General features: G+C 36.9%; 1 protein-coding gene across 2 annotated transcripts in view; it reads left to right on the forward strand.

Moving 5' to 3' along the window:
- Nucleotides 1-16386, forward strand: part of LOC107856501 (uncharacterized membrane protein YjcL) — a 33249-nt gene extending 16863 nt beyond the window's left edge. For both annotated transcript variants that reach the window (XM_016701505.2, XM_016701506.2), the window contains exons 4-6: nucleotides 7831-7986; nucleotides 14722-14963; nucleotides 15780-16386. In XM_016701505.2, the coding sequence (XP_016556991.1) occupies nucleotides 7831-7986; nucleotides 14722-14963; nucleotides 15780-16103 (722 nt within the window). In that variant the 3' untranslated portion in view covers nucleotides 16104-16386. The remainder of the gene's footprint in view (nucleotides 1-7830; nucleotides 7987-14721; nucleotides 14964-15779) is intronic.
- The last annotated feature ends 557 nt before the right edge of the window (nucleotides 16387-16943 follow it).

Genomic DNA, 16943 nt, shown 5'->3' on the forward strand with positions numbered 1-16943 from the left:
TTGGATATTTTAATTTGAAAATTTTATTACTATTTTAGTAAGAATATATTTTTTGTCCCAATTTATGTGGCAAAATTCTAATTTCGAGAGTCAATTATTGATCATTAAATAATTGATCGTAAATTGATCATTATGTCCCAATAAATTGATCGTAAATTGATATTATGTCCCAATATATTGATCGTAAATTCAAATTTCGAAATCATATTAATTTTAAAGTCAATCATTAAATTAGTCGTTAATTTTGACCCTTGATATATCTTGTTATCAATTAAATGTTCTACTAAAGTCAGTTATTACTTTTAACCTGACATATAAATTTCAAGTATTTCTATCGTTCAGTTATTATTTAACAAGATGTGATCCCTAATATGATATCCTTTTATCAATTAAGCTAGTCAAATAAAGTTAATCGTTACTTCTAATCTAATATAAAATTACACTTCAAGTATTTCGATAGTTCAGTTATTACACTGACAAGAAGAATCAAACGATCTAACAAGATGGATCTCTAATATGTATCTTGTTATCAATTTACTCAAATAAAGTCAATCGTTACTTCAAATCTTACATAAAATTACAGTTCAAGTATTTTGATGGTTTAGAACGTACACTGACAAGAAGAATCAGTCGATCTAACAAGATGTGATCCCTAATATGATTTCTTGTTGTCAATTAAGTTAGTCAAATTTTGTTAATTGTTACTTCTCATATATAATTACATTTTAAGTATTTCGATAGTTCAGAACTTACACTAACAAGAAGAATCAAACGATCTAACAAGATGTAATCCCTAATACGATATCATTTTATCAATTAAGTTAGTCAAATATTGTCAATTGTTACTTCTAATATATAATTACATTTTAAGAATTACGAAAGTTCAAAACTTACACTGACAAGAAGAATCAAATGATCTAACGAGATGTGATCCCTAATATGATATCTTATTATCAATTAAGTTAATCAAATATTATTAATTGTTACTTCTAATATATAATTACATTTTGGGCTCGTTTGGTGTGAGGTATTAAAATATATAGTCCCGAGATAAAATAATAGTCTCGGCATAAATTTTTTTATGTTAAGTTTGGTTGCTAAATTCGGGATAACTTATCCCGGGATTAACAAATAGTATCGGGATAAGTTATCCCACCTAAGGGGTGGTATAAATAATTCCACCATATTTTAACTTGGGCTAAAGTCATAAAATAATAAAATTACCCTCCAAATCCTTTAATTATCACTTTTCATCTCTCTTTCTCTATATATATATATGCACACACCAGTGGAACATTTAACGGAGCCAAAGTTAATTACTCCACAAATGAGAAGGAATTATTAGCGGTAATAAAAGGAATACGAAAGTTTTCTGCATTTTTATTACCAAAACTATTTGTTGTTAAAACAGATAACACACAAATATCAAGATTGATATTTAATAAACTACCTTCGAAACCACAATATAGGTTACACAGATGGCAGGTCTTATTGTCATTTTATACTTTCAAAATTGAAAATATTAAAGGATCTGACAATGTTTTTGCAGATTTTCTTTCAAGAAACGTCCAATATGGACAATAGAACTCAGGTGTTGATCAACAGTATATGGCAAAAAATGAATAGCATTGACGCCGCCATAAATGAAAAAGGCAACGTGCTATTTAACATCAGAACGAACTTATATCCTTGTTTGAAAAGGCAAAGAAATTACAATTTGAATTAAGTCGGCTTAACACTGATCAAGCTGAAAATATGGCAGAATTCCAACTTCTCTGCGAACATCTGGAAATCATGCCCAAGGGACTACTATATACAACTTTACTACTGTATATAAGAGAGAACGCGAGATTTTGATAGTCCTTACATTAAATTTTTTTGACAATTTATCCCTAATTTAAATTTTAATTACTATTCAAATTTTTGCTCCTTTATTTTAACAATTATATGGGCTATATATATATATATTACTTTACTACTATATATAAGAGAGAACGCAAGATTTTGATAGTCCTTACATTAAATTTTTTTGACAATTTTATCCCTAATTTAAATTTTAATTGCTCTTCAAATTTTTGCTCCTTTATTTGAACAATTATATGGGCTATACATATATTACTTTACTACTATATATAAGAGAGAATGTGGGATTTTAATAGGCTTTACATTAAATTTTTTTGATAATTTTATCCCTAATTTAAATTTTAATTACTCTACAAATTTTCGTTCATTTTGGTAAATTTGAACAATTATATGGACTTAATATATATATACAATCAAATTCAAATTGATCGAAGGGTTTATTGTCTTTGTATTTTGTAATTATTAATCTTACATCAAATTTTTGTTTTTCCTAACAAATTTATCATGGACAAGTAATTAAAGCATCTTGACATTCCTGTTTTATCTTAGTACATGCTTAATTATTAAATAAAAAATTATTTTTATATATTGTTAAACATATTTGAAAATTTAAATTTAAAAAAAAATACAATTCAACTTTCCAAATATTAGTGATACTAAATAATGTAAGATGAGAGTAATTCTTTTTCACATTTTTTGATGATGAATCTTTTCTTAAAAAAATGGGATTATCAACATTTTATAAAATTTATGACAAAATAAGTAATTTAACGTGAAATACTAAGCTAAATAAAGGCGAAGGGTATTTTTATAAACAAACTATCTATTCTTGGAAAGGATGTAATGCCTATCATTTTTAGTACCACAAACCAAACAATCACTAAAAAATAATATTGGGATAACTTATTCTAGGATAACTAATCCCAACATAACTAATCCCAGCATAACTTGTTTCCCAACCAAACGATCCCTTTAAGTATTATGATTGTTCAGAAGTTACGCTGACATGAAGAATCAAACGATCTAACAAGATGTGATTCCTAATATGATATCTTGTTATCAATTAAGTTAGTCAAACAATGTCGATCGCTAGTTACAACAACATATCCAGTATATTCCTACAAAGTGGGGTCTAGGGAGGGTACAGTATACGCAGTCCATATCACTACCTCAGATGAAGTGATAGTCTATTTCCGATAGACCCATGACTCAGGAATGTCGATCGCTACTTCTAATATATAATAACATTTTAAGTATTTCGATAGTTCAAAACTTACACTGACAAAAAGATTCGAAAGATCTAACAAGATGTGATATGATACCTTGTTAGATTGTGTGATTCTTATTGTTAGTGTAAGTTCTGAACAATCGTAATACTTAAAATGTAATTATATATTAGAAGTTAAAATTGACAATATTTGTCTAACTTAATTGATAACAAGATATCATATTAGGGATCACATCTTGTTAGATTGTTTAATTCTTTTTGTCAGTGTAAATTCTGAACTATCGTAATTCTTTAAATGTAACTATATATTAGAAGTTACAACTAGCAATATTTGACTAACTTAATTGATAAAAAGATATCGTATTAGGGATCATATCTTGTTAGATCATTTGATACTTCTTGTCAGTGTAAGTTCTGAACTATTGAAATACTTAAAATGTAATTATATTAGAAGTAACAGTTGACAATATTTGACTAACTTAATTGATAACCAGATATTATATTATGAATCACATCTTGTTAGATCAGTTGATTCTTCTTGTCAGTGTAAGTTTTAAACCATCAAAATACTTTAAATGTTATTTTATGTAAGATTAGAAGTAATGTTTGAGTTTATTTAACTAACTTAATTGATATCAAGATATCATATTGGAGATCACATTTAATTAGATCGTTTAATTTTCTTGTCAGTGTAATAACTGAACTATCGAAATACTTGAAGTGTAATTTTATGTTACATTAGAAGTAACTACTGACTTTATTTACTAACTTAGTTGCTAAAATGATATCATATTAGATATCGCATCTTGTTAAATCATTTGATTTTTCTTGTTAGTGTAATAATTGAACGATAGAAATACATGAAATTTATATGTTAGGTTAGAAGTAATGATCGACTTTATTAGACTAATTTAATTGATAACAAGATATGTCAAGGGTCAAAATAACGACTAATTTAATGATTGACTTTAGAATTAATATGATTTTTGAATTTGAATTTACGATTAAAATTAAACTGATCGACTTTTGAAATTAGAATTGTGCCTCATAAATCGGTATAAAAAATGTATTCTTATACAAAAAATATATTCTTACTAAAACATAATAATATTTTCAAATTAAAATATCCAAAAGTAAGAAGGTTTTAATGAGATTTGTACAATTCCAAACAAAATAGCTTCCAAAATGAACTTTTGGATAAGGGAAAAGTCAAATATCATCCAAAAAACGTCTTATTTTTTTGCAGATGTAGCCTGTAGCTTGTATTACTATCTCTTATTTTTTGGAAACTTCTCCATCTTTTCACCAACTTTTCCCTCCCAAAGACTAGAAGACCCTCATTGTCCTTAAAAAATTGAGAAAACGACAAAGCTAAAAAATTTCATCTCCCTCCTTATCCTTAACGAAATTTTCCTCCATAGCTAAAAAGTTTCAAAAGTTTTATGTTCTTCCATGAACTGGTATGGACTGCGTACATCTTACCCTCCCCAGACCCCATTATGTGGGAATACACTGGGTTTGTTTTTGTTGTTGTTGAGACCCACAAAAAGTGTTGGATTAAATTTTGATGATAAACCTTTATGGAATCATGTCAAGATTCTTATGGTTGCTCCTAATGGTAGTGGAAATAGAGCATGGTCATGTAACTTTTGCAATAAAAAGGTTACGGGTTCATATTCTAAGGTTAAAGCACATCTTTTAACACTTTTTGGTCAAGGAGTTGCAATATGCAAAGAGATTAGTAATGAATTATGTGCAACATTAAAGATGGAAAATGAAGAATCTGAAAAGAAATAATCAATGGTGCAATTAGATATAAGAAAAAAGACAGATTATGTATCTCTTCCTGAAGGCTCAGATTTAGCACAACCGAAAAAGAGAAAAAGATCAACGGGTGGAGCACTAGAGAAGCCGTTTAGCATTGCCAACAGAAAACTGCCGACAAGTTGGTGGCTCGGATGTTCTATGCATCAGGTTTATTATTCAACTTTGCAATTTCTCCTCACTTTAAAAAGTATTCGGAGTTTTTGGCGGCGACTTTTATACTCGGGTATGTTCCACCAACTTATAATAGGTTACGAACAACATTTTTGGCTCAAGAAAAGGCTAATATAAATAGAAAATTACGACATATTAGAGATACATGGAAAAGAAAAAGGGTTGTCAATTTTTTCGGATGGATGGTTGGATATTAAAAAACGACCATTGATAAATATAATGTAAGCATCTAGTGGTAGACCAATATTCTTGAAATCCATTAATTCTAGTGGAGTTGTCAAGGATGCTGAGTATATTGATAAGCTGTTTACTCAAGCCATTGAAGATGTTGATCCAAAAAATGTCGTTCAAAGTTATCACCGATAATGCCGGAAATATGAAGCTTGCCGGTACTGTTGTTAAACAATTTTTTTCGAATATATTTTGGACTCCGTGTGTTGTACATTGTCAAAATCTTGCTTTGAAAAGTACGTGCCAACCTTCTAAAAAATTGACCCACTTTTCAAGTTGTGCATGGATACTAAAAGTGATTGGTGAAGTAAGTAGTTTAAAGAATGTTGTTGTGAGTCATGACATGGCGCATGACATTTTCCAAAAGCATTCAGAGCTATCTTTGTTAAAAGTTGCCGAAACAAGATTCGCTTCCCACATTGCCACGACTTGTCGTGTTTATAAGATAAAATCGTCATTGAAATTAATGGTAATGGATGATGAAAGGAAGAATTACAAGGGGAACAAAGTACTTGAAGCGAGAGGGCGTGAGATAAAGTCGCTTGTGATGGATGATGCATGGTGGGATAAACTTGAATACTTTTTCAAGTGTACGGAGCCGATAATATCCATGCTTAGAAGAGCTGACCTTGATACTCCACAATTACACCTTATTTATGACCTGTGGAGACCATGATTTAAAAGGTGAAGGTGATTGTATTTGAGCACGAGGGGAAAGATCTTATTAACGGCCAATCGAATTTTTTTTTGATACAATTCAAGAAATTCTTATGGCTAGGTGGAATAAGAGTAATCCCCCATTGCATTGTTTAGCACATTCCTTCGTCCCAATACTATTATGAATTGTGGCTTCAAGGGGAAAGTAATGGGATAAGAAGACTTGCTCCAAATGAAGATAGGGAGATCTCTTCAAATAGAATCGAATACTTTCAAAGATCCAAATGATTAGCAAGTTTCGTTGGAGTATTGGGCATTTTGTAGTTTGAGTGGTCACTTTAGTGAGCCTCATGTGGTTGATGCTATGGGGTAACTTTGGTGTAAATGCTCCACTTTTACAAAGTTTGGCATACAAATTGCTTTCCCAGCCGGTTTCTTTATCTTGTTGTGAAAGAAATTGAAGCACTTTTTCATTGATTCACAACATCAAGAGAAACAAGTTAACTACTTCGAGAGCTGAAGATTTAGTGTTTGTGCATTATAATCTTCGCTTGCTTTTTGGAAAGAAAGAAAAATATACAAGTGGTCCAAGCAAATATTGAAATTTAGGTAAGTCTTTTGATATTTGTTGAGTAATATTTTTATTGTGATAATCTTTTTTCACAATATTCTAAATTTATTTGGTATTATTTTAGGTGGAGATCATTTCAATATTGATGAAAGTATCAACGAGTTAGTTGAATTATCAATTGACGAACCTCAACTAGAAGGTGTCTTCTTTGAAAGAAGATGACAACATGGAAGAAATTGAGAAAGATGACCTTTGATTTGGATGTACTCATGTTTATGTTAGATGTCTCAAGTAGAACTTAGTTTAAATGTTCATTTTATGTAATTATTTTTGGTCTATGAACTTGTGAACGTGTAGTTTATGTATAATTTTTGTGATTATTTGACTCTTAATTTGAATAGTTGACTTGTGTCTCTCCTACTTTCTCTTGATCTATTTGATTCTAACTTGGATAACTCGACTTACTTCTAAAAGGTATGTTTCATATCTCTCTTGATCTTAGTTTTTTTCAGTTTTTTATTTGCTATATTTCAATAGTTTTATACTACTCCCTCCGTTTCGAAAAGAATGTGTTCCCAAAAGAATGATCCCTTTCTTTTTTTTTTTTGCAATACTTTAATTTCAACTTTCCACATGGCATGTTTAGGACAATTTCAAACAAATTGTTACAATTCCGATTAATCGTCCTAGAACGTTTCTTCTGACCAGTGGTCTGAAATAAAAAAATATGTTTATCTTAAGCATTCATGTGGTATAGAAACTAAGTTGGGAACATCGTACAATCTAAAGATAGTTTCAGCTTCAACGTTTGATCTTTATATTTGATTCAGAAATGATTCTCGATTTTGAATTGGTAGCCTTGTCTAACTTGTTTTAGAAATATTCTTACTCCATAAGAATTTTGTGTCATCTTGCTGCCTCTTTAACAACAAAGAACCAAAGTATCCATATAAAACAAAATTATATTTTATCATAGAAGCTACACTTTGACAGTATTCAATGTAGCTAATGGAGAACAATAAAAAATCCATCCCTTATTAAAAATAAACATTACAAAATCCATCCCTTATTAAAAATAAACATTACAGATAAAGAAGTAGAGAAGTAGTGGGAAATATAGCAAACTTGGTTCAACTTGATACCATTTAATGATATATCTGTATCTGTAATTGTGATGGTTATTAGCTTATTCTTTTTGAAAGACAATATGCTACATACTGAGTTATCTGCAATTTGACTTTTTGTTAATTCATTTTATCAAAAATTGCCAACTCTGTTTCAGCTGTCAATTATGTGGCTATTTCTGAAGCTCTGGGGACATCACCATCAGTTGTTACTGCTGGATTGGCCGCTGATAATCTTATTTGTGCAGTATATTTTACAACATTGTTTGCATTGGCTTCTAAAATACCTGCCGAGGCTACTCAATCAGCCACTGGTATGTACACTAGTTTAAATGATGAAATATTCAAATATGTGTGTAATGTAATTATTGTTCTCTATTTGCTTTCTCATCTTTATTATAATAGTTAAATCTAAAATGTTCGGAACTCTTTATGAATCTTAAGAATGGAAAACCCAAATTCAAGACTCTTGATGTGTGGTTATGTTAAAATTTAATTTTCTTTCTAAATATTAATAAGAGATCTTAAATATATATACATGCACACCATAATAATAATAATTTAGAGTTGTTTATTTGGTTTATACATACTACTTGTTTTTAGTATGGTCTTCTTAAAAGACAAAAAACCTGAAACTTTACATAGTAGTATTATCATTTATAAAAAGCCATTTGTTTGCAATACATTACCGGGATGTTGTTGTAAGAAATTTACTTATTAATATGAAAATTTGAGTTCTTTAATTCAAAGTTCTAAAATATTTTAGCAAAAAGTAAATAGTTTTATTTCTTTTTTTTGGATATAACATTGCAACTTTTTTTTACATTCTTCAAATATTGTTAGAAGTGAACCTAAAATCATAAAACTTAATTAGAATTTTTTTGGGCCTCAAAATTTTAGAACCTAAAGCAAACCCTTTATTAGCTTTGAGCCACTCCTGACACCTGAGGCTGATTTTTACCATCTTTGAAGCCGTTTTTACTTCTTAATCTTCTTACGAACCAGGGGAATCTCAGATTTTCTCAGTCTATGGGACCTTGAAGATTTGATCAAAACTCAAAAGTGACTAGAAAAGAGGGCCAAGAAAGAATGAGTGAAAACTATGTTGATTGAGTGCAATTTCTAAATTAGGAAAGATTAGACTGAGTCTTACTTATTTAGAGTTTGACTGGATTCTTAGCTGTGAGGGTGGACACTTTGGGAGCTAAGAACAAGTCATTGGAGATATGAACGGAGTTGTGGAGAGGTGTGAAAAGAAATTAATTCTCTGGGACAGAGAATTCTTTTGGTGAATAGTGTATTAGTCTCTTGGATTCCCTTCCGATGTACACATTGTCTGTATTTTCATTGCCATATTGAGAAAAGATTGACTCATTAAGAAGGAACTTTATTTGGCCAGGGAACAAAGAGGAGATGCTTTCACTTGGTAAAATGGAAATTCTTGATCAATAGCAAAATGAGGGGGTCTAGGAATCAAAAACTTGAGGCAACATACTAAGTGTTTCCTCGTGATGGTTGATGGGAGTAGGATCTCAGCATGCATTTGGTGGACAATATGGAGGATAGAAACTCAAGTTGTTGGGAAGATATAGTTGTGAAAAATATTAGGGAAGAGTATGATTGAATTGTTGTAACTACATTATTATATTGAGACTATTTATAGATGCTACATATCAATCCTTTTCCTAATAGGACACTTTCTTTTCCAATTAGGACTATCTCGGTCCACGGCCTTCGGCGCCGTCGCCGACCGTCGGCGCCGACCCGACCCGACCACCGGTCCCCGGCGTCGACCTCCGTCGCCGGTCTCCGGCTTCGTCGCCGGTCTCCGTCGCCGTTGCCGGTCTCTGGCTCCGTCGCCGTCGTCGACCTACGGCGCCGACCCTACCGCCGGTCACCGCCGTACCCTCTCTCTCCCGCGCCTCGGCCCTCCGGCCCCGTCGCCGTCGCCGACCTACGGCGCCGACCCGACCGCCGGTCACCGACGCTGACCGCCGGACCTGACCGCCGGTCACCGACCGCCGTCGCCGAGATCCGGTTCCCCCCTGCTGTACCCCCCCTTCTCTGTCCAGACCCCCCCCTCCGCCGGCGCCATACAACAGGGCAGCAGCTGTAGCTCGGTCTTCAGCCGGCAGCCGCGGATCCATCTCAGTAGCGATCCCCCGGCAGCAGGTCGACGCGGGGCTTGGTTGCCGGCTTGGTCTACAAGTGAAATCTGGTGACTTCTAACCTTTGCTTATTTCATTCTTCATTCTGCATTCTTTCATTCTTCGTATTATACTAGTAATTGAGTATAGTTTGGTTGCTGGAATATTTCCTTGAATTGGTGTGAGCCTTGTATTAATTGCTGCTGCTTTACTATTACCATCGTTTATGTCTTTATATCTTTATATTATCTTTATATTCTCTTATACTTTCGCCTAGTTGTGGCTGTGGGCAGTAATGGGTGGATAGGGTCATGTCCGAGGGGGTTGGGGCGGGGGGGCAGTGGTGGGGGCGGGGGATGAGGAAAGGGCGGGAGTGGGAGGGAGGCCAAGGTTTGGCCACGGGGGAAGTAGTGGAGGGCGTGCGGGTAGTGAAGGTAGGCTGAGGGTTGGGTCTTGGAATATAGGGACCCTGCAGGGCAAGTCCATAGAGCTTGTGAAGACCCTTAGGAAGAGAAGGATCAATATTGCGTGTGTTCAGGAGACCAAGTGGGTAGGGTCTAAGGCTAGGGATGTGGATGGTTACAAGCTGTGGTACTCTGGGAGCGAGAGGCGTCGGAATGGAGTTGGCATCTTAGTGGATGAAGAGCTTAGAGGTCAGGTAGTAGAGGTGAAGAGGATCAATGATAGGTTGATGACTATTAAGTTGGTCATTCGGGGGTTTACCCTGAACGTGTGTAGTGCCTATGCACCGCAAGTGGGATCGGAGGGGGAGGAGAAGATGCGGTTTTGGGAGGCCTTGGAGGAGGTGGTGAGAGGCGTGCCAAGCTCGGAGAAGATTGTTGTAGCAGGAGATTTCAACGGGCACATCGGGGCGCTACCGGGAGGCTTTGGTGATGTGCATGGTGGTTTTGGTTTTGGGGAGAGAAATGAGGAGGGGGCTACCCTACTGGAGTTTGCGAGGTCCTTTGGGCTGGTGGTGGTGAACTCGGGCTTCCCGAAGAAGGACGAGCACCTGATCACCTTTCGGAGCGCGGTAGCCAGGACCCAGATTGACTTTGTGTTGCTTAGGAAAAGGGATAGGGCGTGGTGTAAGGATTGTAAGGTCATCCCGAGTGAGAACCTTTCGACCCAACATAGGCTCTTGGTTATGGATTTGGGTATAAAGAAGAATAGAAAGAGGAGAAGTAGGGAGTGTAGACCTAGAATTAAGTGGGGCGGCTTGACGCCAGTGAAGGCGTGGGAGATAGGGGAGAAGTTGGCAGGAATGGGGGTGTGGGAGTGTAGGGGAGACGTGGATAGTATGTGGGATAGGGCGGCTAGGTGCATCAGGGAGAATGCGAGTGAGGTGTTGGGGGTTTCTAGGGGCCGGGCCGGGCACCATCAGGGGGATTGGTGGTGGAATGAAGAGGTGGAGAAGAAAGTGGGGACCAAGAAAGGGGCGTATGCCAAGTTGGTGGAGAGTAAGGACGAAGAGGAGAAACGGGTAAACAGGAAAGAGTACAAGCTAGCGAGGAAGGAGGCTAAGTCAGCAGTCACGGCAGCTAAGACGGCCGCCTTTGAGAGCCTGTATGCAGGGTTACAGGGGAAGGGAGGGGAGAAAAAGTTGTTTAGACTCGCTAAGGCTAGGGAGAGGAAGGGTCGTGACCTCGATCAGGTGAGGTGCATTAAGGGGGAGGACGGTAGAGTGTTGGTGGAAGACGGCCACATTAAGAATAGATGGCAGTCGTACTTTCATAGGCTCTTGAATGACGAAGGGGATAGAGCTATTGTGTTAGGGGAACTGGAGCACTCAGAGGAGTGTCGGATTTTAGCTATTGTAGACGTTTTAAGGTAGAAGAGGTTAGACAGGCTGTTCGCAGAATGCGAAGGGGTAGGGCGACGGGGCCGGATGAGATACCGGCCGAGTTTTGGAAGTTCGTTGGAGAGGCTGGTCTGAGGTGGTTGACGGGATTGTTTAATGAAATCTTCAAGACGGCAAAGATGCCCGAGGCTTGGAGGTGGAGCACCATGATACCTCTCTATAAGAATAAGGGGGACATCCAGAGTTGCAACAACTATAGGGGTATTAAGTTATTGAGTCACTCTATGAAAATCTGGGAGAGAGTGGTCGAGGTGAGGCTGAGACGGATAGTGTCTATTTCAGAAAACCAGTTTGGATTTATGCCTGGCCGCTCGACGACGGAGGCAATTCACCTGGTACGGAGGTTGGTGGAACAGTATAGGGAGAGGAAAAAGGACCTGCATATGGTGTTTATCGACCAGGAGAAGGCCTACGACAAAGTCCCTAGGGAGGTGCTTTGGAGATGCTTGGGGGTGAGGGGAGTACCGCTGGTATATATCAGAGCAATCAAGGATATGTATGATGGAGCGAAAACTAAGGTGAGGACGGCGGGAGGAGACTCAGAACATTTCACGGTCCGGACAGGGTTGCATCAGGGATCTACTCTTAGTCCCTTTTTGTTTGCAGTGGTAATGGATGTGTTGACGCGGCGTATTCAAGGGGAGGTGCCGTGGTGTATGCTTTTTGCAGACGATGTAGTTCTGATAGCTGAGACCCGAGAGGGTGTGAGCGACAAATTAGAGGTGTGGAGGCAAACCCTTGAGTATAAAGGGTTCAGGGTGAGCAGAAGCAAGACAGAGTATGTGGAATGCAAGTTTAATGACATGAGGAGGGAGAACGAGGTAGTAGTGAAGCTGGAATCACAGGAGGTAGGTAAGAGGGAGAGTTTCAAGTATCTCGGGTCCGTGATCCAGAGTAACGGTGAGATTGATGAGGATGTCTCGCACCGTATTGGGGCGGGATGGATGAAGTGGAAGCTCGCGTCGGGGGTGCTGTGTGATAAGAAGGTGCCGCCTAAGCTTAAAGGCAAATTCTACAGGGCGGTAGTCCGTCCGGCCATGTTGTATGGAGCGGAGTGTTGGCCAGTGAAGAACTCCCACATCCAAAAGATGAGGGTGGCAGAAATGCGGATGTTGCGCTGGATGTGTGGGCTGACTAGAGGGGATAGAGTTCGGAATGAGAACATCCGGGAGAAGGTTGGTGTGACACCAGTGGAGTGCAAGATGCGGGAAGCCCGATTGAGATGGTTCGGACACGTGAAGAGGAGGGGCATGGATGCCCCGGTCCGTAGGTGTGAGAGGCTAGCGTTGGATGGGTTTAAGCGGGGTAGGGGTAGGCCGAAGAAGTACTGGGGTGAGGTGATTAGGCGAGACATGGAGCAGTTACAGCTCACCGAGGACATGACCCTAGATAGGAAGGTCTGGAGGACGCGAATCAGGGCAGAGGACTAGGGCCAGCCTGAGTCGCTAGTGTAGGGAACTACTTGGTGGGGGTTTATGCATGTTAGGAGCCCGTGTCCCATGTTTTATTATGGATCTGTGTGTTTTCCTTTGTTTTAGATTACTTATGGGTGCCGTATTTATGTTATGTAATCTTGTAACCTTGTGCTGTGCTTTACTATGTGTTTGTGTGGTACCGCGTGTCTTGAGCCGGGGGTCTATCGGAAACAGCCTTTCTACTTCTTCAGAGGTAGAGGTATGGACTGCGTACATCCTACCCCCCCAGACCCCACCAGGTGGGAATACACTGGGTTTGTTGTTGTTGTTGTTGTTGTTACTCTATATGCTACGGCTATTTTTACTTTTATTCTAACACTCCCTCTCAAGCTAGTGCATAAAAGACATATGTACCAAGCTTGTTATTGATGTAATTAATACGAGGATCAATGAGGGACTTGGTGAAGAATCTGTAAGAAAACTGATAAGGATTGCTCTGGACGTCTGGGAGACCTCAGTTGAAAAGGAACAAACTGAAAAATTAGTTGGAAAAGTAGTAAACGTTGCCAGAAAGTCTTAACTATCACTACAAAATTACCGAAAATCGATATAAAATATATGGGTCATCTTGAAATCAAGAGATGAGTAGATTTTGAACAAGAAAGTCATTGAAAAACTGGTTGGAAGATGCTCTCACTGGATTATTAGATTGGATGGCTGAAAAGTGGTCATAGTTCGAGAAAAGATTATATGGGTAGGGTCGGAATGATGGTACGACCCCACTGACAAAGAAAAATTATATTGGTAGGGTAGATTGATGGCACAATCCTACTTTAAAAGAGAAATTATATGGGTTGATCGGAATGATTGCACGACCCCACACAAATCAAATTTGAGGAGTCACTGAAAGACTCACAGAACTATGCAAATCAGATATGAGGAGTCACCGAAAAGATGCACGATGCTATGCAATTCAGAAATGAGAAAGTAGTCCGGAAAGTTGCACGGTACTATGCAAGTTAAATATGAGTAGTCCAGGAGGTGCACGATGCTATGCAAATCAGATCTGAGAAAATAGTCAACAAAATGATACACAGTGACCCAACTTTTGCTAACATAGTAATTAGCCAAACGGGCAGCATAATGGATTATAACCGCCCACCGGCAGCGGAAGCTCTTTGATTCTTTATCAAGATCGTAGAAGCTCTGAATACCATATGAAAAATATTAGAGAAGAATATAATTGAATTATTGTAACTACATTATTACATTGAGACCTTGTTTACAGACACTACATTCCAATCCTTTTCCTAATAGGACACTACGTTACAATCCCTTTCTAGTAGGATTCTATATGCTATTCCTGTTCCTACTCATATTCTAACAATAGTTAACTATGAACAGAAGATAAAGATGAATTGTATATTTTTATTTCACGTTTGGTGTAACTAAGCTTTTGTAGAAGATGTGAGTTCTCTGATAGTCATCATCGGACCTTGTAACAGGCACTGGGCTATGTTTTTGTTTCTTATGCATTGCAACTTTTGTTTTCTTTTATCTAAGAGCTTTTATGATTCTGTTACCTTTTCCAAAAGATAAATAAAAAATACTTGGAACTCTTTTCAGAAGACAAGATTGATGGGGAATCTGAATATGGTAACAAGCTACCTGTACTGCAGACCGCTACTGCTCTTGCTGTATCCTTTGCTATATGCAAAGCTGGAGAACTTTTGAGTAAGCATTTTGGTATTCAAGGAGGTATCCTTCCCATTGTTACAGCTATTGTTGTCATTCTAGCAACTTCATTTCCCAGGCAATTTGCCTACCTTGCGCCGTCTGGTGAGGCTGTGGCACTGATTCTGATGCAGGTACATTCCCGCAATTTATATATGGATGTACAATGCTATTTGAATGTTGTCAGAATTCACTGTTGTTTTTACAACTTCATACGTTTGACCAAGTATAAGTAAATTCAAATATCTGCGTTGAGTTTCTTGCACTGCTGAATTGTAATGAACACAACCTTAGACACTAAAGACCAATTCTTTATACCCTCTTCAGTTTCTCCGATGTAGCATGTTATTGCCGAAAATAATCTGACCTGTTTTCTGTATAATTTGTGCAATGAAGACAAAGCTGCAAGAGCACAATATGAACATTTAAGACAAATTCAGGATATAAAGCTCAACTAGATAAGTTTGAGAAGCCTAGTTCCAACATTCAGAATAACTGCATTTGTAAGTTGGGATAATTCTCTTATAACTAATTCCGAGATTAGTTTTAGGATGAGTTTATCCATGTTTGGTTGGGATAAAACCGCGGGATAACTTATCCCGGGATTGTAGAGTTATTTTCATTCCACATTCAGGGGGTGGGATAACTGATCCTCGGATAACTTGTTGCCCAACAAAATGACTCCTTACAGATTTATATGCATAGAGAGTAGAAATTGTACAAACCAAAATATGATTGAAATGCAGAAACCACAGTTCGAGTTTGAGAGACAAAAATCTTAATCTGTGATCTAGAAAAGGGAAATCCAAATGTGATTTGCGAAATTGTCTACATTTGCCCTTCGTTTAAAACAATTTTTTCTCTATATTTATATTAGCACAAACTTTTTCTTTGTATTATTTTTGGGGATAGATTAATCGAACTTGTTCTCTTATTATCTTGTGTGATAGGTATTTTTTGCATTCATTGGTTCCAGTGGGAGCATATCAAACGTTCTCAATACAGCACCCAGTATATTTCTGTTTGCTGTAATCCAGATTGCGGTTCATCTGGCCGTGATACTTGGAATTGGGAAACTGCTCCGATTTGAACTGAAACAATTGCTCATAGCATCAAACGCAAATGTAGGAGGCCCAACTACAGCTTGTGGAATGGCCACTGCCAAAGGGTGGATTTCTATGGTTGTTCCGGGCATTCTTGCTGGTATTTTTGGTATTGCAATTGCAACTTTTCTCGGTATTGCTTTTGGGCAGGCCGTCCTCAAATTCATGTAAATGTTGATAGTAGACTTACTGAAATGTATCAAGAACAGAATTATCTTGCTGCAGACGTAATGACTTGCATGTGAACATCCTTAGGGTCGTTTGGTTGGTGCGGTAAGGATCGGAGATGTACTCTCCACATAAAATCCAACATTATTGATACAATGTATGGTACTTTCTTTGTTACTTGTATTATCTTCATAAATAATAGTTGCATAAGTTATGCAGGATTCGGTATTCTAATTTGTAACATATCAAACTAAGCATTCAATAAGAAATGGTTCTTGTATTCTAATCCTTACGTCGCTAATCTCTATTACAATTCTTGCATCATTAATCTTTGCCTAACTTGTCTCTTATATTACCTGCCTAATTTCCATCACATCATGTCCTGCAGACAAATAAAAGGCAATGCGATGCACTAAGCTTTCACTATGTGCGGGGATTGGGGAAGGGCCCGAACCACTATTCTTAGCTTATTTTTTGGTTAGAGCAATATTCTTTAAGTTTTGTGTTTATACATTGGTATGTACAGTATAAAACAGGTGTGGTGTGAGGTGCTAGTCCACAAATTCTCATACTTCATAATCTAGTGCAGGAAGAATATAAATAATAGTATAAATAACATAAATACCAATGAATTATACTCTCTCCCATTTTTTTAATTACTTACTCTCTCCCTATTAATATACATAATATAGTTGACATATACATAGCATTCTGTGTATATGTTGAAATTTTTGTAATATGTTTAGGGAGTTGGAATTTTTTGTAATATTGGAAACATAAGTTGTGTATTTGTGTAATTTTTAGTAAATATATAATGCATATATTCTATATATACATAATACA

This window comes from Capsicum annuum, chromosome 7, assembly GCF_002878395.1.
Source record: "Capsicum annuum cultivar UCD-10X-F1 chromosome 7, UCD10Xv1.1, whole genome shotgun sequence".
Taxonomy (NCBI): Eukaryota; Viridiplantae; Streptophyta; class Magnoliopsida; order Solanales; family Solanaceae; genus Capsicum; species Capsicum annuum.